Source organism: Centroberyx gerrardi, chromosome 5 (genome assembly GCF_048128805.1).
Source record: "Centroberyx gerrardi isolate f3 chromosome 5, fCenGer3.hap1.cur.20231027, whole genome shotgun sequence".
Lineage (NCBI taxonomy): Eukaryota > Metazoa > Chordata > Actinopteri > Beryciformes > Berycidae > Centroberyx > Centroberyx gerrardi.
The window spans coordinates 27,155,195-27,178,972 of NC_136001.1; the positions used below are offsets into that span (position 1 = coordinate 27,155,195).

At 42.5% G+C, this 23,778-nt stretch overlaps 1 protein-coding gene across 1 annotated transcript; it reads left to right on the plus strand.

Moving 5' to 3' along the window:
* The first annotated feature begins 4,806 nt into the window (after positions 1-4,806).
* ell2 (elongation factor for RNA polymerase II 2) lies at positions 4,807-22,995 on the plus strand. Its single transcript, XM_071918806.2, has 12 exons — positions 4,807-4,980; positions 7,719-7,766; positions 10,972-11,096; positions 11,250-11,413; positions 14,394-14,653; positions 15,257-15,381; positions 15,866-15,938; positions 16,046-16,730; positions 17,419-17,491; positions 18,220-18,391; positions 18,958-19,002; positions 19,889-22,995. The coding sequence occupies exons 1-12, from the start codon at positions 4,807-4,809 to the stop codon at positions 20,003-20,005; spliced, it is 2,061 nt and encodes a 686-aa protein (XP_071774907.1). The 3' UTR covers positions 20,006-22,995.
* Positions 22,996-23,778: the final 783 nt, after the last annotated feature.

The following is a 23,778-nucleotide window of genomic DNA, read 5'->3' on the forward strand; positions in this document are numbered from 1 at the left end:
TCCTCAACTCTAAGCCTGTTGGCTATGTCTCCTCGGATATTGCAGATCCTGACCCTGTGACCCCAAATCTTCTCCTCATGGGGCGGCGAGACTCCTCTCTGCCTCTGGTCTCTTATCCAAGCTCTGAACTCCTCAGTCGCCGGCAGTGGTGTCATAGCCAAGTGTTGGCCGATCACCTCTGGTCTCATTTTATCAAGCGTTATCTTCCCCTTCAAGGCAGGCAGAAGTGGCAAACCCACAAGGAGGATATGCAAGTTAATACAGTTGTTATGATCATGGATCCGCAACTCCCAAGGGCTCTATGTTTTGTCGGTCGCATTACAAAGGTATTACCAAGTAAGGATGGCCATGTCAGGACGGCTGAAGTGATGGTAGGGAACAAGTCCTATGTCCGCCCAGTTTCCTGGCTGATTAAGCTTCCTGCAATCCCTGATGACCCCCCAAATCACTCTTCTTAGTATGACTCTTGGGAGTGCAAATCCCTATAGGATTTGGGGGCAGCTGTAGAATAGAGCCATACTATTCAGCAACCCTCCGCCTACTTCCATGGCGTGGATCTGCCCATTCTCACCTGACCTCACTCATTCCTAATCAATGGCCTGCTCTATATATCCTGCCCATTTCCTTTGTTCCGCCTGGCAGCTACACAAACCACATGTGAGGGCCCTCTGTCCCTGTGATTCAGATACACACCTATGGTTGTGCGTGATAAAGTGAGTTTACTACTTTCTTCATATGTTGTTGTACTTTAATGGTTATTTGTAGATTGGATGTGATTGAATGCTTGACCAGTATATATTGGTAAATGCTATAATCGTCACCTTGCCTGTTTGCCTTGAGATGACAGATATAATATTGTGTGTAAGTGTGCAGTGCACATGATTTATTAATTGTAGCTTTTAAGGAAATGCAAGAATCCTTATAACCTAATTTAGAATGTTGAATTTCTTATGTTATGTAATTATTAAATGAATGTTTCTCTGTTATGTAGTACTCTATAATTTCAGCAGTGGTAGGTCTACCCCTCACCCCCTTGGTTAGAGTACTAATATTCATTGTTTGTTAGGTACCTAATTGTTAAGTGTGATGTTATACATTGGTTAACTGTATTATAATTCTTGTGTGTTTTTCTGTTTATCATTTATAGAAAACCATAACCGTCAAGCCTCATCATCTCCCATTGCTCTACATATGTGCATAGTGGCAATAAATGGCTTAAACGGAAACATTAGTTGTCCCTCCTACATTGTTATCGATGTACCATGGTGATGCTCAATCTCCTGTGAACCAATCCTAGAGATAGATTCTACAGTAACATTGCAGTTACACTGTATTTAACATTGTACTAGGCTACAGTACAACTCTCATCCATAAAAGGCACAATATACCATAGATAGATACAATCACCACGGGAACATGAAATGTAATGCATATTTCGATATATGAAATATGGTATTGCGCAATGTAATCACTGGTTGTTAAGATTGAAAGGCTCCAGTAAAGTGTAACATCTCAGTTAGCTTTGTAAGTACTTTAAAGTTGTAATAAGTAAGATTTTTGTTTGATAGTGTTGTTGATCAATACCAATGACTCAGTGATTACTTGGCCAGGTGCTGAGGTTTCTGGCTTTCATAACTCACTTTCCGGTCCGTACTCACCGGGCCGGAAAGTGAGTTATGAAAGTGAGGCCAGCTGTCCCTGCCCCAACCACCTAGCAGTATCTTCAACAGCTCAACAATGCAGGACGGTGCTATCAGCAAGTGTTTTGCAAAGCAAATGACAAAGCAACCATATTACCTCTTCACTAGATGTTTCTGTTGGATCTTTGCTCTAGTTGACTAGCTTACTCATCTCTATTGTGAAAAAGGGACTTTATTTATGGGACCTTAAACTGGGCCAGAGACCTGCCGGTATTGCAGCAATTCTTAGGTCACTGATCGCGGTTGATAAAAGTCATAGATTACTTAATGCCCCTTTAATTTAGTACATTATGTTTACCTATACTTCTTGTGTTACACCCTTGTAAGAACATTATGTATTAAAACATTACATGTTGCCTGTGCTTCTTGTAGAACCACAAATTGTTTACAAAGAACCATTCTCAGTTCTCTAATGATTATGGATAGATCCGTTATTGGTTCCATATCTGCTACATCTATTCCACATCTGGTTTTGCAGCAATATTTTGATTGTGCTTAACTACACCAGACCAATCACACAGTGTGGTGTCAGAATTGTGTAAGCATCTGAATTTTCAAATCCAGCTGCCACTGGGTGACCTAGGTTTGAACTCTGCTTGAATTTAACAATTGTTCAATCCCTATCTCTTTGTCTGAGACAAGGCTGCCCATACCTTGTGCGCTACAATGTTTTAAAACACAATGAGATAAAAAACCTATACAAAAATATCACATTTATTGTGCAAAGTCACAAGTTCCAACAAACAATTCAACTGGCAACATGGAACAGCTCGCCTTGTTGTACACAAAAGCCATTGGCCATGATCAAACACACTGAAGCTGACTAATCCCATCATTAGCAATATCCACATTAATTGGCTCCTGACCAATCACAAAGGAACCACCTGAACATGTAACCAGACACTGGCCAGCTAGAGGTTTGAGAAATTATGATTGATGTGGAATAATTGTGACATCTGACATGATGAATTAACATGCAAATTTGCTCCATAAATAAATTCAATAAAGTCATTGATGAAAAATAATGGGTTCTGAAAAGATGGTCCTAGATGATGATGATGGGTGCATGTATAGTTCCAAAAGTAGCTTAAATACGATTAGCCTAAGTATGTAGTACTATTACACACTACTTCTTAGAGTTTACTTCTTTAACAAGTTACTGAAACAAACAACAAAACCCTGTGAGGAATCAAACTCTTGAAAAAAAAATTGAGAAAACAGCTACTTTGAAAGCAAACCACCTCTTTTAGTTCCAAAAATAAGATCAAACAAATCTATGCCTAAATTTAAATTGAATTCTGAAGCTTTGTGTGTTGCAGATCTAGCGCCAGAGAAGGAGCATCTTTATCTCTGTGACCGATTACAGGCTCCAGGGCCCGGCCACTGAACATTTCTGAACTGCTGATTAGCACCAAAATGGGAGCCTGGCCAAATAACACACTTATTAATGATTAACTTCTTTGGTCGTTTAAAATAGTCTGAAAGGTAGGAGGATATCCTGAGCATTAGACAGAGTTGAGATGGAGAGTTATTTAGGAGAAATGTAATGAGCGAGCAATGAGGTATGGTTTGACATTGCCACCTGTAAAAAAACTTTTAACAATTAACTCAGCCATTTTTGAAAAACAAATGCCAGTTACAACAACAGTGTACCTTTATCATGACAAGTTGGAAACACGATTAAGTGTGAAATTTACAGGTAAGTTAATCACAGCGTGCGAATGTTTAATGTTCAGCCTTAAACAATAGGTGTGTATTTTAACTTATTCTGCACACTGTGATGTTAAGCTCCCCTCAGGTGACACCTTCAGGGCTCAAAAGCTGTGAAATCAATGAGTCCCATCCAGCCCATACTATTTAGTTCATTGTGTGCACAGCAGGAGACCTGTAGAAAATCACACAACCCTCAGGACGTCTGAAATAAAACAGACTGAGCATTTACCATAAGCACTTACGTCAACAAAGAGAAGGTGCAACACAGAGGAAATGTAATGGCCTGAAGAGACGCAGTCAACTCTGTGGGGACTGTACCGCCTATTGTTTAGTAGGTGAGGGGCGCTGTCAATGAAGGTATTGATGGTATTGAGTGTTGTTTTTAGATTTTCTGTACTTTGTATTGTGCATATGCATTAATCTGTAAACTGAATTAACCACTTTACAGTGTGTATGTTGAGGAAGGGTGAGAGAATCAATTTTCCAATGTGTAAACATACAGGAATTCTTATGACCCCATTTGTTTTGAGTTGACCACATAGTCCATGTAGTGTGTGTGTGTGTGTGTGTGTATGTGTGTGTGTGTGTGACTAACTTGTCAGGAGGATGGGTGGGGTGAAGAGCTACAGTAATCTGCTGGATTCACACAGGCTTTTCCACACCCCGCCTGAGGCTATGCCACACCAAAATACGCTGCCTAATCACCAGGTCAAGGGAACTGACGCTGGGAGATAGTGGAGGTGCAACACATGTGCCCACTATGCTGATGTGTGATTACATCCCATAATTAAAGAAACTACATGACAGATGATTACAGGCCAATGCAAAGTAGTTCACAATCTTATGTGACATTATTTAGATAATATTATTATTTGGATATTGTTTGAAGGCCTATTAGACTGAATTTGGACACAAGTGAGAAAGAAATCATAGGTTGATACATTATATTCTAGAAAAGCTATCTTTTAGCACTTGAAGTAGGCTAGAATTAGTTCTACCATGTCAGCAAAACATTTGAGGCAATTGGCAAGGGGTAGGCCTACAGGTGTGTGGTCATGCATATGGCTATGGGTTAACAAAAGCAGGGAAACTACTGAGTTTTTACTCTTCTAAGTCTCTCTCCTGCAAGACATCAAAGATGACCCCACTAGTTCTATAAATGGAGAGCACCACCCAGCTGGTTATGACCTAAAATACATCAAATCATGGCGCACATCTGTTAGTCCTCTTTAGTGATCTTCACTCATATCTTTAGGTTGCTATCTGTTCACTGTAGTTGGGAAGTAACAACTAACTAGCAAGTTAAGACCAATCCTATACAGACAGTCCTGTGTAGCCAGCAGCTGTAGTCCCTCCCCAGCCCCAGCACAGTGAAGGCAGCCTGGGCTGCTAAATGCTTCAACGTCAGAGGGACGATGGTGGAGGGCTGGTAAAGATGGCGGCGCTCTCCGAGGATGGGAGGTACGGATTGAATTGTGGCCGACAGAGCGCAGACAGAGTCACCGTTTTGCACGTAAAATTGACAGAGACAGCACTGAGAGCGTTAGAGAGCTACCAAAACTGTAAGGTGAGTGAAACAATCGTTTTTCCAGGGTAAATTAGGAGTGTCGTCTGATACGGGTTGTCTCAGCTGGTAAGCAAACTGCCACGCACAGCTAAGCTACTAGCTAAGTTGTTGGCACGGCAAGTTTTTGCTGACCAGCTAGCTTTTTGATCAAATCATCATTGTGCCGTGAAATGAATCAGCAGAAGCAGAAAATATTGCTTTTACCTCATGCTCTGGCTAACTTTTACGAACTGTCAAATGTTATTTATCTTAGAAAACCTGTTGGTAAACTTAGACACTCTGATTAGCCAACGTTAGCTCTAAACCTCCTCTGCTGTGCTGGCCAGCCAAGTCCATTTTTTTTCTCGCCAAACTACTTTGACCAAAGAAGGAAAGTAGTAACTTAATATCGACGAATGAACTAGTCACCAGAATACTCATCTAGCTAATTTACATATTTTTGAAATATACATTTGACGAATTTAATAACTTGAATGTTTGACATTAAAAGTAACGACGTTGACTAACGTGAACTTAATTCGACGAGGTTGCGTTTTCGTCAGGGGCAGGGTTTCTTTTTCTTTCTTTTTTTTTTTTCTTTCTTTTTTTTTTGGTAGAATTGACGTTAATCTAACGTTAACTTTACTATAAGTGAGTGACGTTTCAAGCATGTTAGTGACTGGCCAACTCGCCATATCAGACATTAGAAGTTGCAACTGGCTTGGAAACCTACATCACAACCTCGCATAAATGAAACTCATCCCAATTTGAATCTGAATTGGACTCCTTTATAGCCACATTGCGGCTAAATGATGCATACTCACAGTGAATGAGCTAGGACCTCATTGGTTTACAGGTGAGAATTATTTTCTATGCGCACGACTATGTTTTGCTTCTCTGCCAAATTGCTGAAAATTTTAGCCATATTAACTTATGGTAACATGAGTAGAGTATCCCAATAAGCAAAGATGCAGCTACAAATATATGAAATTTGATACCCAGTACCTCTATTTAGAAATAAATCTGGATACATGTTCTTCATCTGTCACATTGGTCATAGTGACGTGCATTATTTTTTCACTCACAACAACCTACTTTCAGCAAATCTACTCAATTTCTCCCCTGAGCTGAATACCACCAGTCATTGTGAAGCATTTGAAAGTGAGTGCACTTATGGGGCAGTGCATACCTGTGGAGATTAAATATAACTTGTTAATCTTGAGCTGTACAGATGGTATTATCTTGTTGAGGTGCAGCACAGGCGAACTAAGCTGAGAGACCTCTGCAGCCTGAGGTGCAGAGGCCAGAGGCCAAGCTACCTGAGGTTAGCCTAACTGTGCCATCAACAACACTGTTACATAATACACAGTAGGCCTAGCTCTCCACTCAGGGTTGATGTAGTCGAGCATGGGACCGCAATGTTCAGAGGTCTCTGTGACGGCTTTTTATGGCACATGGTGTGTCGGTATGTATACACCAAGTTAATCATAGGTGAAACTGCCCTTGTTCATTGTCAAACCTGTGCAATACAGATATTGCCATCAGTGGAATTCATGTTTGAAATGTAGTTTTAGTCAGAAAGCACAATTGGAAAAGATTGTTTTTTGCTACCCCTGACTGTATCTGAACTGGCATAGCTAGCCATCGCTAAGTTGAAGGAATTCTTTTGTGACAGCCCATGCTACAACCTTATTGGATGTGGTAATGGTGGTCCATACGCTGCATTGAACGGCAGCCTACCATCTCTTGCTGACTGAGCAGCCAAAACTGCCTGCTTTTTGTTTCTCCCCCTCAGTGATGTGTGTGGGGGCTGAACTAGTCACTGTAGTGTGGAAGCTGGCTAACTTTGTCTTTCTGTGGTGACATGAAATGGGATCAGAACTGTGTGTGTGGACTGGTTGATGTGCGAGTGTATGTTGGGGGATGGGGGGGTGGGAGGTAGTTTTTGGTTTGATCCTTAAACTTCAGTCAGTAGCTAGGAAGAGTAACTTAGCTTACCAGAATCAGCATTTGTGAAATGCAGAGAAACAAGGTTCAGTTTAGGCTGGTTGTAGCCTTAATTATTTGGGCCTTGTTTTATGTTCAAATTGTATTTTAGAAAGTTCATTTTTCAGACAGGACTTTTGATCTCCAGAAATGTACAGAGGCTGTTGTTAATAAAGCTCCACATTCCACTCAAACCAGTTGACACGAGACTTTAGAGGCCCACCATCTGGCCAACTGGTTCTACAGCTGAGTGAAGAAGCAGGGAGTCCTCAGCATACCCATCCTAATCTATAGTGTGGCAGAAGAGCCACTGCATGTTTGTGGCTGTCCACTTCGTTTCAAGTAGTCACCAACACAAGCCTGCAAACACTGCACAAAACAAGCAGAAGCTTCAAAAATATCCTCCTCAAAAAAGCCACTGTTTTCTGATGTTATGCAAGTTCCAGCACTTGCGTTCAGATGTCTGAAAGTCAATGCTCCAAGGGAGTGCCTCTAAACCACTTTAAACAAGAAATGGGTAAAGTTGTTAACTCATTCTGTCTCTTTTTATGTTTAAATGTAAGGCTCTGCTGTTTATGTGGCCACGTGTTTGAGTTTTGGCGTGAGAGTTTAATAGGTGTAACATGTCATGCAGGTTTTAGGCCAGTGTTGTCATGAATGCCCTTTCTATAGCCGTTCTTTGTGACCTCCCAGTCTTGTCTGATTGTCCTGATAAGCCTGTACTTTTCCAACGTGTTGATATGGGGTTAAACTGTGTTTCCATTCACTTTCAGAATGTACCTTCTTTGCGGCCAACAATACAATTCAAGGGACTCCAAGGCGTAAGTACATCTTTCCCCTTGGGGTAGGGGAGGGTGGATCATATCCCAAATTATGAATACTCTAACTTAACTCTTAACTGTTTCTGTTCCAGACAAGAATAGATTTTCATCACAGACAGATTGCAAATGTGATTGCAAATCACACCTCTTGATTTTGAATACATATATGATCAATAGATCCAATGTGTTGTTGTTTCTTTGTGCAGTGATGTACCAACACTGAGTTTTTGTATAGGCTGTTTATAGAGATGCATGGATTCCAATTTCTCAGAACCAATGGGCCTCATTCACAAAACTTTTCTTAAATTGTTCTTACTTTTGTTCTTAAGAAACATGCTTACGCAAAACCAACGTGGGATTTATGAAGCATGCGCAGAGTCTCGATTTTTGCGTATTCCAGGTGTATCTGTTGATGAATGCCACTTGTTCCTTAATTGGATGCGCGTGCCTGTTGATGCTGATTAGCATAGGTAGACGCCCTGGCAACTCCATAAAAGGCCTGCTGTCTGAAGGGTCGTGCGCAAATGGGAAAGCATTACTGCAGTGGTGGAGAATGGCAAACAGACCCAAGAAGAAAAATTCAAACTCTGAAATAGAAGTGTTGTTGTCGGGAGTGAACTTTTTAAAAGTGTAAGCGGTGGAGTGACAGCAACTGAGAAAAAAAAAACATGGCAAGAAATTACTGATGCTGTCGATGCTGCAACATCAGAAGCACACACCTTGAATTAAATGAAAAAGAAACGGGTTGACTTAGGTTAAGGTTAGTCTAATTCCAAATAGATGCAGTTTATTAGCTACGGGCGGACAGCTATGGAGGACCACAAGTGTCACGGAAATAGTAATAAATAATTTCATTAATTAATAACTAATTGTACAATAAAAATAGGCATTAATACATTTGTTTACAAATTAATTTATTAATCTATGAATAAATAGACTAAATTACAAAGTAATTCCGCCTCATACCCTAGCTATCCTAAAAGGGTCTTCTTGGCACCTAAACAGTGTTGGAAAAGATAGCTAGGGTATGAGGTGGGTGCGGCTCTCTAACCAATCAGAGAGCTTGTTACATCCCATGGCTAATTTGCATTGTTTTACCTCGTTTTACCAGCGCAAGGCCCAAAGTGTCATGGAAAGGCTAAATGGAGAGTCTAAAAGGAGAAGCTAAATGACTAAGCAAATCGAATAGCTAATAGGAAAAGGAAAAGCAGCGGGGAAATGCAAATAAATAAATGCGAATAATATGGAGACTGTGCTGTCAGGTGTCCAGTCATCAGCGGAGTTGGACACTGGTTTAATTCAAGCAGCATCTCCATCTGATGGTAAGCTCAGACTTTAGACTATATAATACTGTTGGTTTTGACTGTAGCTATTGACAGGAGCTTTCTTCCTGCAGTGTCCAAGCACATCCAACAGCCTTCCAGCTCAGTATGCTGCGCTCGCTCTGTGGCGGAGCGAGTGCACATATGATAATTATATGATCGCTGCTGAGGGGTCTGAAGGTTTATCAGTTGTGGCTTTAGCAATGTGGTCAAGGCAGAACCTCTATCACCTAGAGAAAAACTAGTTAGTCTTGAGACTCTGGTTAATTTAACTTCCATTCAGTCCAATATGCGCCGTGCGTCTCCAGCAGCACCTGCTCAAGACGCATGACCACCCTACTGTTCTGCAGCACCAACGAGTCGTGGCTCCCTCCTGGACAGGGGAAACCACATGTAGGAGGTTTAGGTTGGCGTCACAAATTAATTGAATGTTTATGGTGTCTTATTGTTTGCGATTTAAATAGGGAAATGTGTTTGGAGACAGTGCTTTGATGCGCAGTCTGTTTCTCCTGTGGTAAGATAAGATAGGACTTTATTGATCATTAAATAATATAATATGTATGATTATATATATACGATAATAATTAATCACTTTAATCACTTATGTTTACAATTGAATAGAATTGCCTATGAATTTGTTCATATCGGCCTATAGCTTTGTTAATATGGTATTATCACCAGGCTTACGAATGGAAACACATTTTGTTGTTAATATGAGGTCTGGAACTGCTTTAATAGATTTCGCTTAAAGAATAAGGCATTCTAAGTAGAAACCACTTCATGCGTGTTTCCAAACACACGTAGATTTTGATCGTACCAAAGAACAAATTCAGGTAAGAAAAAAAATGATGAATGCCGAAATGTTCGTGGAAAGATTCGTAAGTACACTTTAAGATCAAATCTGATCGTACGCATGTTTTGTGAATGAGGCCCACTAAGAGTAGTGAGTACTTGATCAAATTAAAGTGAATATATTGCATTTATTTATTCAACGAGCAAATTAGGCTATACATTGACCATTGTATAACAATCTTCATTCAAATAAAAAATAAATGATTATAATGAAAAATATGCCACAGAACATAAAGTAGAAGATACAGCCTCTCTTTTTTTTTTACACTGGTCAAACACAACTTATTGACAGACTCTCAAGAACTGAGCTCATGTAGAATACATGAACGGTTAAAGAACAGTGCAGAAGGTTACAATATCAGGATAGTTTCATTTGCTGGATGCTGGAACGGTGCCAATCCGATAGTATAGATACTGTCAGTGCACCTGTAGTTATTTATATTTTCAACTAACATTGCAATGAACTGATATAGCTATTGTTGTTGAAGTAATGTATTTAAGGTTTGTAGTATTTGCAGTGCTCTCCTTTTAAAGTATCTGACGAACTGTTCACACACAGACACACATACTGGAAAGTGTCAGACTCTCCCAATGTCTATAAATACTGCTCTGCCATCTCATCTGTAGCTTAGTCCATGATATAGAAACCAGCTGAGATGCACACATACAGCCTCCCCTTAGCTGCTCAGACCTCAAAGACCCTCCTGTGTCATGCTAGCTCCCATGCTGTTCACATCACACCCTGTAGCTCAGATGTAGACGCTGCTAGAGGTATGTACATACACACACATTGAACTGTAAGGGGATCTGCTAACTAGACCATAAGAGCGGAGGCCTAGTTCCAAGGTGTTTTCACAGATGGTTGTGTTTAGCATATGACTGCCTTATATTCAGAAACTAACTAAATTTCTGTGGCAATCCACCTTAGCCCAATTCACTACCTCAGGCACTACGTAGGAAAAACGGATAGATTATGACAAATTGCTTCCATTCATTGATTTATTCTCCATGTTTGTGTGAACCTTTTACAGCGCATTAAAATTCCCAAGACCGATTCCTCCTCAGACGCCTTCCAGAATTTTGACTTCTACTTGTCTAACGTGGGCAAGGACAACCCTCAGGGAAGCTTTGAGTGCATCCAACAGTATGCACCGAGGTAATGTAGTGGTTGATGGCAGTCGCTGGTCAGTTGAATAACCTTTTTAAGCAAGCAGTCTTGGGTTGCTCTCTTACCACACATGTTAGAATGTAATCCCTCTTTGCCTGCCATCTCACCTCTCAGTCTCTCCCACTCCCTCTCTGTCTCCAGCTCGGGAGCCTCACACCTGGCATCGCTGGGGACGGTACAGGACAAGGTCACAGTGTGTGCCACCAATGACTCCTACCAGGTGACGCGAGAGCGTATGACCCAGGCCGTGGAGGACACACGTGAACGTGGGACCAAAGTCATCAAGCCTGGGGGCCAGTACAGAGGTAGGGCCCTGTCTGCATTCTCACTTACTCCTTAAAAACATCCAGCTGCTGATCTGCAACTCCCACCGTCAGATGCCAGGCTGGATCCCAGCACACCAACATGGCTTTACATCCTATCAACACCTCTCCTCTCTTTTCAGACTCAGTCCCTTTTGAGGGACTGAATAGGTGAAAGCTGACAGCCTGGCTCCATTCAAAGCCATTTTTGTGGCTGACTAAGCCATTTTGCCGTCTCAGTGTTTTCCAGATTAGCACTCTGACTGATAAGGGCCAAAGGAGGCAGATGAAGCTATTTCTGTCGTATTGACACAGCCTACCAGAATGCCACAGAAACGGCTGAAGTCTTGCACTCCCTCCAGCAAGTACTGTGCATATTTAGCACCTACCACTTGCAAACAATCAAGGCTTGCTCTGCCTGCGCCCTCCTACACTTGATGTACACAAACGCTTGTGGGCCAGTTTCCTGTCCACTGCGCCACTTAGCGCCTGGATTTGGGTCACACAAGCAGAAAAGTAAAAGTAATCTTGGATAATCTAATTTGGCTCGTCGCTCTCTCACAGCCGCACCCACATGTCTTATCTAACTCAGCGGAGGTAGGACAAGGGTTGCGCAATGTAACAGCTTCTATTAATGTAATGTCCCAAATTTGGCTCTTCTTTAACCCACTGATGCCAATTTCTGCCACGGTTCAACAATATGTTTTATTGAGTTTAACTGGAGATGGCTCATCCAAGAGGTTTGATGCCACCCCAATACCCCATTTGGCCCGTATGGTATCTAACACTTAAAGGCTTTGTATGATATTTAATTCATCGTCATATAAATACTACTTTTTTCCATCGCTTTTTTGTTGTTGATAATGTAACTTAAATATAAATCTATAGCTTTGATACGGCAGTGTTTGGTACAGTAACTATAGAAAGGGAAGGACAGCGCTTCAACCAGCTGTGAGCAGGTGCAGCCAAAAATACAAAATCTAGAAAACACTGAAGAGGCGCAACTCTTGCACTCACTAAAACCACTTTATTTATTCAGCTTTAAAAAAGTCATGGTTAAAAGGGTCATTAACATTTCGGCCCATTGCAAGGCCTTGGTCAGAATACATGTCAGTGTTTTAGTGGACAGACTATATAACCTCTTGATTAATTGGAGGCAGCGGAACCTAATCAGCAGAGGAGGCCAAGGTTTCCTTCTTGGTTCTAGGAGCCCTGGGAAATGGAGTAGAGACAAGCAACATAACGTGTAACTATAGCAGCCGGACTGAGTGTTGTAGCACTGTGCTAAGACTAAACCACAAACACTGACATGATAATCTCAGCTGCAACAGTCAATACAGTCTGTTTCTTGAACATTATACTGTTGTAGCCTTAGTTAATTATTAAGCTGAATAAAAACTCATGTCTGCACTGTTTACAGTACATATCAGCTGTAGTTTGTTCTCTTGCTAGAATCCCTTCAAATATCAGGTGTCACTTTTGGCTCAGAAGTCAGGCTCACTCCACAAACTTGAAAAGTCAGTTAAAACTTCCTCGGGTCTGTTTTGTGGCCCTTGGGGATCTATTTGCATACACCGGCCCAGATGGAAACTGGGAAACGAGAGGAGCAGCATAGAAAAGGGCGGGACACGGGCATGTAGCAGCTGGTTCAGAGCGAGCCCCATTAACCAATGCAAAAGGGGCCTTTAAGTTCTCCTTGTTTCCAGAGGCTGTTAGTTTCAGGTAACAGCCTGTAACTTGTATTTCATGGGAACCTGTTCAATCCTTGTCATTATGAATGTGGTGGCATTTAACGTTGTATCAAATTTAAAATGGTGATCAATACTAACACGTGGCTGTCATAACATTTAAATGTGCTATTAAGCTGCCATACTCTTGCCTTGTTTAACCCCTGCTGCAAGTCAAGCATGTGGAGTCACTAGGCAGACTATTTCTGAAGGAGAAAGCTTACTACCAGCTGACGCAAGCTATTCACCTGCGGCAGTCTGTCATCAGCCTGTGACACAACAAAAACTGTGTGAGCCTGCATCCCCTCAGACTGCTCTTAGTCTCTCAGCATTTAGCCAAGGAAGGGGGGCAGCAAGTTTTTTCCTCTCTCTCTCTAACCTTAATCTCTTAAAGAGCTTTTAGAATTTCATAATGACTGGGAAGCAGTATGGGGAAATGTCAAGGCATCCTGACTAAGCACATGGCTTAGCAGCACAGAGCAGAGGTGTCTTGGGCTCCTGATGATCTTGACTCTTCCATGTATATCAGGTTCTCCAAACTAATCCTAGTTGATGCATTACAGAGAATTGTACTCCAGTCCATTATATGCCTACTTGTTGTTTTTCTGTATGCAAATTATTACCCTTCAATGATAGCCCCTTTTCTTTTGTCCTTCTGGTTGTCTGTCAGACGGTAATTATCGCCGTGAAACCCAGTCGTTTATTGTAGTCATCATTTGTTGAATTGAAATATGTGGTATTTTTCATATGTTTGCCACTTTTACCCTCTCCGTCCGGTTCCCAAGGTCCAGTGGAGATTGGGTCTGATTTATTTAGCAAATGCAACTTTCTCAATCCATGAAATTGCCTCCTTGTCTATTGTAGGGAGTACTCCTTTTAGAAAGGATGTGCTCTATTGTTTGAACCTCTCCTCAAGCACACAGTGAATTTGGGTGCTGCCCTGTTTGTGAAGGCTGGCCAGGCAGGGGCCATGGTCAGTCTTATTGAGAATGGTCATTTCTCTCCTTGGGAGGTTGGTGCCAGGTGGAGATGGAGGTCAGTAGGTAGTTGAAGATGTCTGCATAGATTGGTGGGCAGGAGTGGTGTTGAGCGAATGGTCCCTGTTGCACATGGTTGCATTAATCTGGATATCAATGTGATGAACTGGACATATGATGGCCTGCAGCAACTAGCTCCAGATCATCAGGACCCATACTTGACCGCAGAGAAGGAGAGGGGGGCTTGATGTGTAATCCTCTTGTATTTTCTGCCCCTAGGAAAGCAAGTCCATATCCGAAAACCGGCGCCCTTGGCCCCAGAGGTGGTCCCAGAGCGCAAGCGCTCCACACCCATCAACCCAGCCAACACCATCCGCAAGTGCCTTGCCAACAACCCTGTGTCCCAGCGGCCGTACCGCGATCGCATTATCCACCTGCTGGCGCTGAGGTCCTACAAGAAGCTGGAGGTGCTGGCCAGGTTGCAGCGGGACGGGATCAGCCAGAAGGACCGCAGCTCCCTTGGTACCACCCTACAACAGGTACGTGAGGCGGAAGAAGGCATTTCCTGCTAATTTAGGCATGTGCATGGTCACTGTGAAGGTTTGTTGGAGAATGTCTGGAGGAGGAGTCATCTTCTTTAAAGGCAGTTATTAGGCGTAACTGTGCTTTGTCAATATTGAGAAAGCAACTGTAGAAAGGGCAAGCCAACCGCTCATTTGTATTGATAATGGGGGGGTGAGCTACAAGTTGTATAGGAGGAATAGCATTTCTCACAAAAGCTGATATTTACCTTAGGCATATGTCACTAGCAGTTATGTGCTTAAAGTGAATTGTGTCTGCTCTGCCCCAAAGACCCCCTTGCCCTTCTCAAACATTTGAGCACAGTATGCAAATCACTCTGAGAAAATCCTGGTCACTGCACAATGGCTTCCATTCACTTTGTTTTAAGACTAAGTGGCTCGTTTCTTGCCACAGTCATACATTTACATGCACAGATGTTTAGCCAGCACAGGAAATGGGAAGTTTCTATACATATATACGTATATGTTGTACACTTCTGATGCTGAGATAGTTCAGCTTTCAAACTGTCTGTGTGTGTGTGTGTGTTTGTGTGTGTGTGTTTGTGTTTGTGTGAGAAACAGGTGGCAAATCTGAACCCCAAAGACAACTCGTACTCGTTGAAGGACTTCATTTACCGTGAGGTCCAACGAGACTGGCCTGGTTACTCTGAAGATGAAAAGACCCAGGTTGACAGGATGCTGGCTCGGTACAGAAATGGTTCTTTTGGCTTCAGAATCACACTCTAGGCTTCAGGACATAATTGCCCGACCTAATTAAGCAGACATTTGCATTTTTATGGCATGGATTAATCAGGTCTGATACTTTTCTTGGTCTTGTTTACTTCATTGCCGTGCGTGTGAAAGAGTGCTTATGTGCATCTGCTCATCAGTCAGGCAGCACCAAGAACTTAGATGCAGAGCTTTCAGCCTCTCATATTGGCTTATTCTTATCATGGTTTGTATGCAGGATTCAATTTAGGTCAAACTTATCTCAGTGGATAATGAGACAAATGAAAAGTCTAACAACATTGAAGTAGACCTACAAATGAAACCCAATGGATTAATGTTAATATAAATATTGTTTGTTTAGCAGGTCCTAATGTAATCATAGTAAAGCGCTTCCCCCTAACATGCCCTTTCTCTGCTCCAACCCCGTTCCCCACCACCACCACCCTTTCCTTTCTCTAACAGCAAATTGGGTCTTCCTACTGAGGCACTTTCATCAAGTAGTTCTCCTAAAGACGGCGTCTCTGCATCCCCACAGGTAACCACACAGACATACACGCACACATTGACACACACACACACACACACACACACACACGGTGAAGTAAGCAATTGTTCTCCTAAATCTTGGTTGTGCTCTTGCAGAAGCGGCAGGCAGAGTTTGACTTCATCGATCCTTTGGCGCCAAAGAAGGCCCGCATCTCCCACCTCAGCAATCGAGGGCCAGCCGCATCCTCGACCTCTGACCGCCGCGAGGACGAGAGCAGCCCCAGCTCTAAGCGTTCGTCCCTTCCCGCCAGCGTCACCTCGGCCCCTCCCTCCCACCTCCCCATCTCCTCCCACCCTCCTGCACCCTCTCACCAGCAGCCCAGCCCGGCTTCCAACTCCAACTCGCCCAGCACCCCCGAGGGCCGCGGCACCCAGGACCTGCCACTGGACCAGAGCTCCTCCTGCAGGGACCCTTCGCCCAGCCCCACCCGTAGCCCCCTCTCCTCCGACAGGACCCCGCAAGACCGCTACCGCCCCCCTGTCCCGGTCCCCAGACCAGCCACTTCCCCCAGCCCTCTTCCTCGCACCTCCCTCACAGTTACCTCCACTGTCGTCATCAGCCCTCCCTCGTCCAGCAGTACTAGCAAGAAGTCCAAGAAGAAGTCCAAGAAGCACAAAGAGAAGGACCGAGAGAGGGAGAAAGAGAAACGGAAGGAGAAAGGCAGCTGTAGCCCTACCAGTGTAGCAGACCAGGCTGAGGAGAGTCATAGACCCAGGAAGAGGCACAGTGCTGAGGAAGAGTTGAGAGAGGTCATCACCAAGAATCCCCCAAAAGACCAAGGTGTGTGTTCCTGTGTCGGTTAATTATCTGTATAACCAAATGTTTCAAGAGTTAAATGGCCTACCAAACACTGCCTGATCAAGTATTTGAATTCTTGCACGGCTGTCAGCTTATTCAAAAGTGTGTGTTTGGATTCACTGACTCAAACGGCATCGACATGTCTGCATTGTGACAGACATGCCTCCGCTATCCAAGTTTCCTTCCAATTTATCTTTTAGACTTTGAAATCTAGCTTAGCATGTTTCAATGTATATGTCTGCAGTGTCTCGTTCTGCAGCCCATCCAACCACATACAGTTTTATCTTTGATTATATTTGCCTGAACATGTTGAGGCATTGAACCGTTCTCTACTTTTCTCTGTGGTCTTTACTTCTGGTTGACTTGAAGTTGTAAATCTTACGCGTGTAGTTTTCAATGCTCTGTTGACTCCTACTCTACATTTTTGTGCCTCCCCCTTTTTCGCTGAAAACCCACTGAAACGTTTTTTTGCTACATATATTTTTCTATCCCTGTTTTGACAATTGGTGTGTTTAAACACACCAGGGTATTCAGTGATCCAGAAGAATAAACAAAGCAAAATTTAAAAATAATGTGTTCATTTTAGATGATATATTACTGATTCTGTGTATTATGGATTATCAGCATAGCACCTACATTCTAACACTAACCTGTTTGTCTCTCTTCTCAGATTCCTCAGACAAAGAGAAGGCTGTCCACTCCACAGACTTCTCTTCCACCATTGAGATGCCAGACTATGTAGTGTGAGTAACCCTGATACTTTTTAAAGGATCTATGTTCCAACAGTGTGGCTTTCTTTTCCCTAAAAGTATGACCCTCAGCTACCTCGCCTGCATTGATTTTTTTTTCTTTTTCCTTCTTTTTTTTTGATTGGAAACATGATTGGAAAAACAAAAAATTATTACACTTGGCTACCGTGTAAAGACAGTGAACCTTGACGATAAACAAAAGCAGGAGAATTGGGACACATGAAATGCAACGATAAACACATCTGTGTTTAAGTTGCACACAGTCTGGTATTCTTCAAGCGTGTTTGAGCAGGAGGGCTGATCTAGGATTGGTTTTACTTTTCGGATCATCATGAATGAGTGCAGGGAACATGTCAGTCATTCCGGATCAGGCCTCCCACACTGAAAGGCTTTATAGATGTTTGACGGGGTTTCCACTGGAAAACACCTCTCTAAATATTCCAGAAATTCCATGACCAGACGGGAAAGTTGGGGAATTTGATAAACTCTCTGGGGAAGTCAGGGAATATAATGGGATTTTACAAATGGGTCACATTACTGGAATATACCAGAATGTATTTTCCAACTTTCACACATTCAGTGCATTAGCTGGTGGATTAGATAGAATTGATCTGAATTAGTTCTAGAAAGTTGGAATTTACATTATGGCCACAGTGGGGACACTGGTTTGCCCATACTGGTTGGAAATGACTGACCTGTGTGATTGTGACCTGTGTCTGCAGGAAGTACATGCCGTTGGTGTCCATGGACCAGCGGCAGAGCTACAAGGATGACTTCAACGCAGAGTATGACGAGTACCGCCTCCTGCATGCCCGCGTGGAGAACATTACCCGCCGCTTTACCCAGCTGGATGCCCAGTGCCGGAAGTTGGCACGTGGCACCAAAGAGTACCAGGTCATTTCTCTTGCTCCTATACTCATTTAGTGTGCATGTATTGGTATGGTTTAGTTGTAATAATTGTTTAGAAGGCTAGGAATATCCCAGTGGTGTCTCCAAGATGATAGCCATATGCCAATTCCTTCTCTAAAGCCAAATATGATCCAAATTGAGCATTTAAGGTCATTTTTTCATCTGATACAGCATATGCCATCACTGTCATGAAGTCTCACAGCCCAGGTAGTCAATTACAATCAGTATATTAGTTGTGAATCATTGACCCCGACTGTGAATGGACCAAAATCATTACACCATTATAGAGCTAGTGTCTTTATGCTGGTGTTCCGATTAGTTTGCCCATTCCAAGCATATAGCTAATAATAGTGTATGGACATAAAAGTTTTATTTCTACATGACCTGAACGTAGTGTTTACATTATTTCAACCCATAGTATGTATATATAAAATGGTGTGTACTGGCTTAACACTTTTCCTATTATACATGTTGGTGAATACAGGGTACATTATATTTTAATGATATTTAACTGCATTAGGAGTGATAAAGCTTCATTTCAACTTTTCCAGAAGGTACATGAAGAAGTGCTGAAAGAGTACAAGAAGATGAAACAAGTGAGTAATTATACAGACTGTTTGATTGGGCTCATTCCTGTAGACCATTAAATTATACATAATTATACTTCATTATGAGCTGTATTGATTTGTTAGGACCATCAAAGAATTTACATTGCATGCAGTTAAGTTTTAGTCTCGCAAGCCAGACGAGTGTCGCGAGTTGATCACACTGCAAAAAACATCTGGCCTCCTCTCTCCGAGAGCGATTTAATTCGGGGAGTTGCCACCTTGCATTATTTACATGTTCAAACCAATCAGAACAACAAGTCATATGACGTAGACACAGTGCCCCGCTAAGTAGCTGGTAAACAGTGATGCAGCTTAGCACATGAGCGATCCAATCAGATTTTCTTGATACAATGTAGATGAGCGTATGTTCCGCTATTTATCATTCAGCAACCATGATTCCAGAGATTTCCCAAAGTCGTGGATCTGGTCCTCCATCAGTCTAACAATCACAGACACTATGAGTATTGGTTTCTCTCTCCGTGACGTTTTTCCTCCACCACCAAGGGAGCTAGCCAAATACAGTAGGAAAAAGAGTGAAAAATCTTTTCCTATATATATGTATAGTTGTCCTTCAAATGCATCTGAAATTCTGAAATAACAAGATATTGCTTAATTGACACAGCTAATACTGCCACACGCCATCATCTGCTTTCCACTGTCCACTTTGTGGATGAACCCACCTTATTCCTAGGCTCCTATTGGGGAGGGAGGCCAGACGTTTCTCACAGGACTCGCAAGACTTGTCTGGCTTGCGAGGCTAGTTAAGTTTGACAAAAATGTCTTATGGTAACACTCTGAATCCAAACACAGCAGGAGTTGCTGTTCGGGTGACACATGGAGTCTGACGCTGTGTGCGTGTGTGTCTGTTTTGCAGCACAGCCCCAACTACCACGAGGAGAAACAGCGCTGCGAGTACCTGCACAACAAGTTGGCCCACATCAAGCGTCTGATAGCTGACTTTGACCAGCGCAGGGCCCAGGCCTGGTGCTAAGAGCACAGCACAGCCTGCCAGGCCTCCCAGTACATCTTCACTAATCAGTATTGAGAGCGGAGTGTCGAACCGGGAGGGGGTATCCAGCTGGCTCTTATTTATTAATACCCCCTCTGTTACTGCCTCCACTACAACCTCCCTCTGCCCTCCCCTCCCTTTTCCTGTTGTCCTTCTTCATTCCTTCCTTCTTTCCTACCTTTTGATTCCACAGGCTACATTGTTGCCTGCAGTCTTGAAATTCTTACTTTCACTTCACCCCCCCTCTTTTTGTTTTCTCGATGGTTTTACCCAAAGCTCCTCTGGAATTCCATACCACTGGACCAGTGGAAGGAGCTACATGCATGTGTGAAAGGGGTTTGGGGAAAACGTAACTCTTCTAACCTTTTTGAAGGACTTTATCTCAAGACAAAAAAGAACAAAAAAATAAGGTATTTTTGAGCAGCAGAGAAAATATTAACATGTATTTAAGTAAAAGAAAAAAAGAGGGAGATCTATTTATTTTGGGACTCATAGTACAAAGGAAGAGTCCGCAGATGATTTATTGTTTAAAAAGAAAAGTTTAACTTTTGTCGAAAACAATGCAAAAAAAATACCATGGGCCTTATGTGTTTGACTTTCTGAAGCCATTTTGCACGCAAGATCCATATGTCATCTCAATCGGCTAGGATGGCTCTCCTGCCTCATTTCCTCTCTTTTCTTACTCACTACAAAAACTGTACTGGATAACTTTGCTCCAACACATTGCTGTCTGCTGTGCTGAGTTCTAATCTGAAAAGGAAGGAAATGAGACTAGCAGAAGTCGTCACTTGAGCCAATTGAGACGCAACAGTAAGTGTGCATGGATTGTAAATTTAGTTGTGATGGCCATGTGGGGTGGTGAGGTTGGGGTAACTAGAGGAGTATGTTCCCCTGTCAGTAGGGGGCAGTATTCCCAGCACCAACAGTGTTTAATGGTCACGGTGCGTTATGGGTGCCTTAAGGTGTTTACACTCGGAAACGTCGAGTTGGGCAGACTCTTAGGGTCCCCGAGGCTACACAGAGGAACTACAACTGCCTGGCAACAGGCTGCGTGTGTGTGAGTGTCTGTGTGAGTGTCTGTGTGCGTGTTGGAGAGGCGGAGGAAAGAAGGGAGCGTTAAGCCTGGGTGGTGTCCGAGTGTTACAAAGTGTATGAGTGTGTGTATTTGCATGATTGCGCGTTAACAGGAGTGACCGGTGAAAAGAAAAAAAAATCACAAATGTGGAAAAAAAGTGAGAAAATGAAAAAGAAAAAAAAGCTGCTATAGTGTTTGTTTGAGCAGCCAGAGCACTCAGGATCAACCTGGCTGGAGTAACAGTACCTGTTCTTAATTGAGGAGATGTGGAGGGTCTTTTATTTCACAGTAGCCTGACTCTTGGCTCTGAAAAGGACCGCAGCCACCTCTTCAGCTTTATCCAATGGCAAACAGTCTATTTTCTGTTTTGACAGGAAGCAAAAATATATCATCCCCCAGAGGACAAATCTGTATTACAATGATAAATGTATTTGATTCTCAATTTGAGTTCTGCCGTAATGGCTGAGCAGTGGAAGAATTCAGAATAGCATTTTTTTCCAACTTTAATGCTGATTTAGTTTGATGGATGGATGAATGGGTTCTATGAAAAATGAGAATATATTTTTGAGTCTTTATTTCAACAAGGGAAAAATTATGTTTACAAACCTGTGTTAGAATGTTTGCCAAAAAATTAAATACTTTTCTGGTGTTGCATCCGTGGAGTAAAATTTCTGATTTGGTCTTAATGTTTGGAGACACCAGACACCGATACTGGAATGTGTTCTCTTCCCTGAAAAATAAGTTGAGTAGCCGACTGTGGCGTTTGGGGATGAGAAGAGGAATTTATTCACTCTCTTAGACCAATAACTGGAGTGTTTACTCTCCGGGGTTGCAGTGGCCCTTCTCAGCAATCTTGTCTCATGCATACTCAAATAGTTTTGGACATGCAAGCATATGTGTCCTATATTTGAAAAGTGTGGCACCATTTATTGAAGTGGAGTTGATTCAAGATTGCCCAGCTCTGTTTTCACCTTTTTGATTTGGTTGTGGCATTCCGTCAAATAGCCAGTCTCTGCAGTGGACTGGTTGTTGTGGGGGGCTGTCAGACCCAACTGGCATGAATTCAGATTCTCTCCCATCTCATCACAGATCGCCCTTTCAGTGAGTGAGAAGCCCCTTCATGATCAGGGATTTATTTTGGATGTGCATTCAGCACTTTTATCTCCAAGGTGTCACAACATGAGTATCAAACGGCAGAAGACAAATGTCCCCAGAGTGTAGGCTCCACTGCCAGAGTAGATTTACACTTGCTCAACTGTGGGAGTCACTATTCTGGTTTATTTTTCCTGCTTTCCATTGCAACAGTCATTTCCCAGAATGTGAGTCATTAAGGGCTAACACAACAGCCAAATATATGCAGGAGGTCGGGGCTTTACACACAGGTTTTGTCCGTCACCTGCCTCCTCCTCTCAGCCTCCCATTTTTTTTTTTTTTTGAAAGACTGGGCACCAATGTGGCATTAGTGCTGCTGAGCCCCTCTCCCTGCCGGCCCCCTGGGGAAGCGTGAAGCACATGCTAATCGTTAATCGCTCTCATATGGCAGCTCGAGGGATGGCTGTCCCCGCCGCGACCCCGCGGGGCTCGCTAGCGCTGATCTCTGCAGCGTTAGCAAAGACATGGGTCAGAGGAGATTTGCTTGAAGGGGGTCTTAACAACATGGCAGGGCTGCAAGTGACTCATCACAGCGGGAGGAGGGAGGGAGGGAGGGAGGGCAGGGCTTTGAGCAACTGAAGAGTCTTAATGAGAAAATGGCAAACAAAAGCAAAAAAAAAAAAAAAAATCCTTGGGAATGTTTGATGAGAGAGACCACTGAAAATTAAGTGAATTTTGAGTGAATTCTGAGCCTGCCCACATGATAATGTACAAATCACTTCAATAAAAGTCAACTTAGTTCTACCTGGAAAGTTGTGGCCTTTCTTTTTTTTTAAATGCACATCCTAGTCTTTTAATCTGTGTGGTTTCCCCGACATCCATGTGAAATAATAAAATATGAATTCAAAGAAATTAGTGAGGTTACACATGTAGGCCTTTTCCGTATGACCTGAAGTTTTGCCTAAAGGCTAAATATTAGCTTCACTGTTGTTTTTTGTTTTCTCCGGATGCAGGAGGTTCAGCAAGAGATTCAAAGTCTGTTGGACTTTTAAACTGTTGCCAAGATAATAGTTAAATAATCATTGCATTCTTCAAAGCCACCAGGATATACATTTTTTTTTTTGTTTAAATCATTCCAGTAGACTATGCCCCTTGACTCCCTTAGCATTTTTGAGGAATTGCCCTTTTTTAGTGTTACTATTCTATAAACTGTTAAAGTATGTAGCGAACATGCACTGATCACAAAGACCATGTGACCCAATAGATGCTGACCTTTGTAGATGTAAAGGAATCGTCTGATAAAGGCAAGAGGATGCAAACCCAAAGAGTCACCACCTGTTAAATGCATCAGTCCATGACAGGGTCAGGGTCAGGGTCAATCCACTTTCATTAAAACCAATTATTCAGCAAGTCGATTTTTCTTAATAAAGAACTTTCTTTAAAAGGTTCAAATATCAAGTCTTGAATGAAAAATTAGAGAATTCCTTGTCATAAGCTGATGAATAGCAGTTTCACATTACATTTTGAATTAAAACTGATTAGACTCTAACACTAGACTATGACCCTGTTCCCCTGTTGGGCCCAGCCT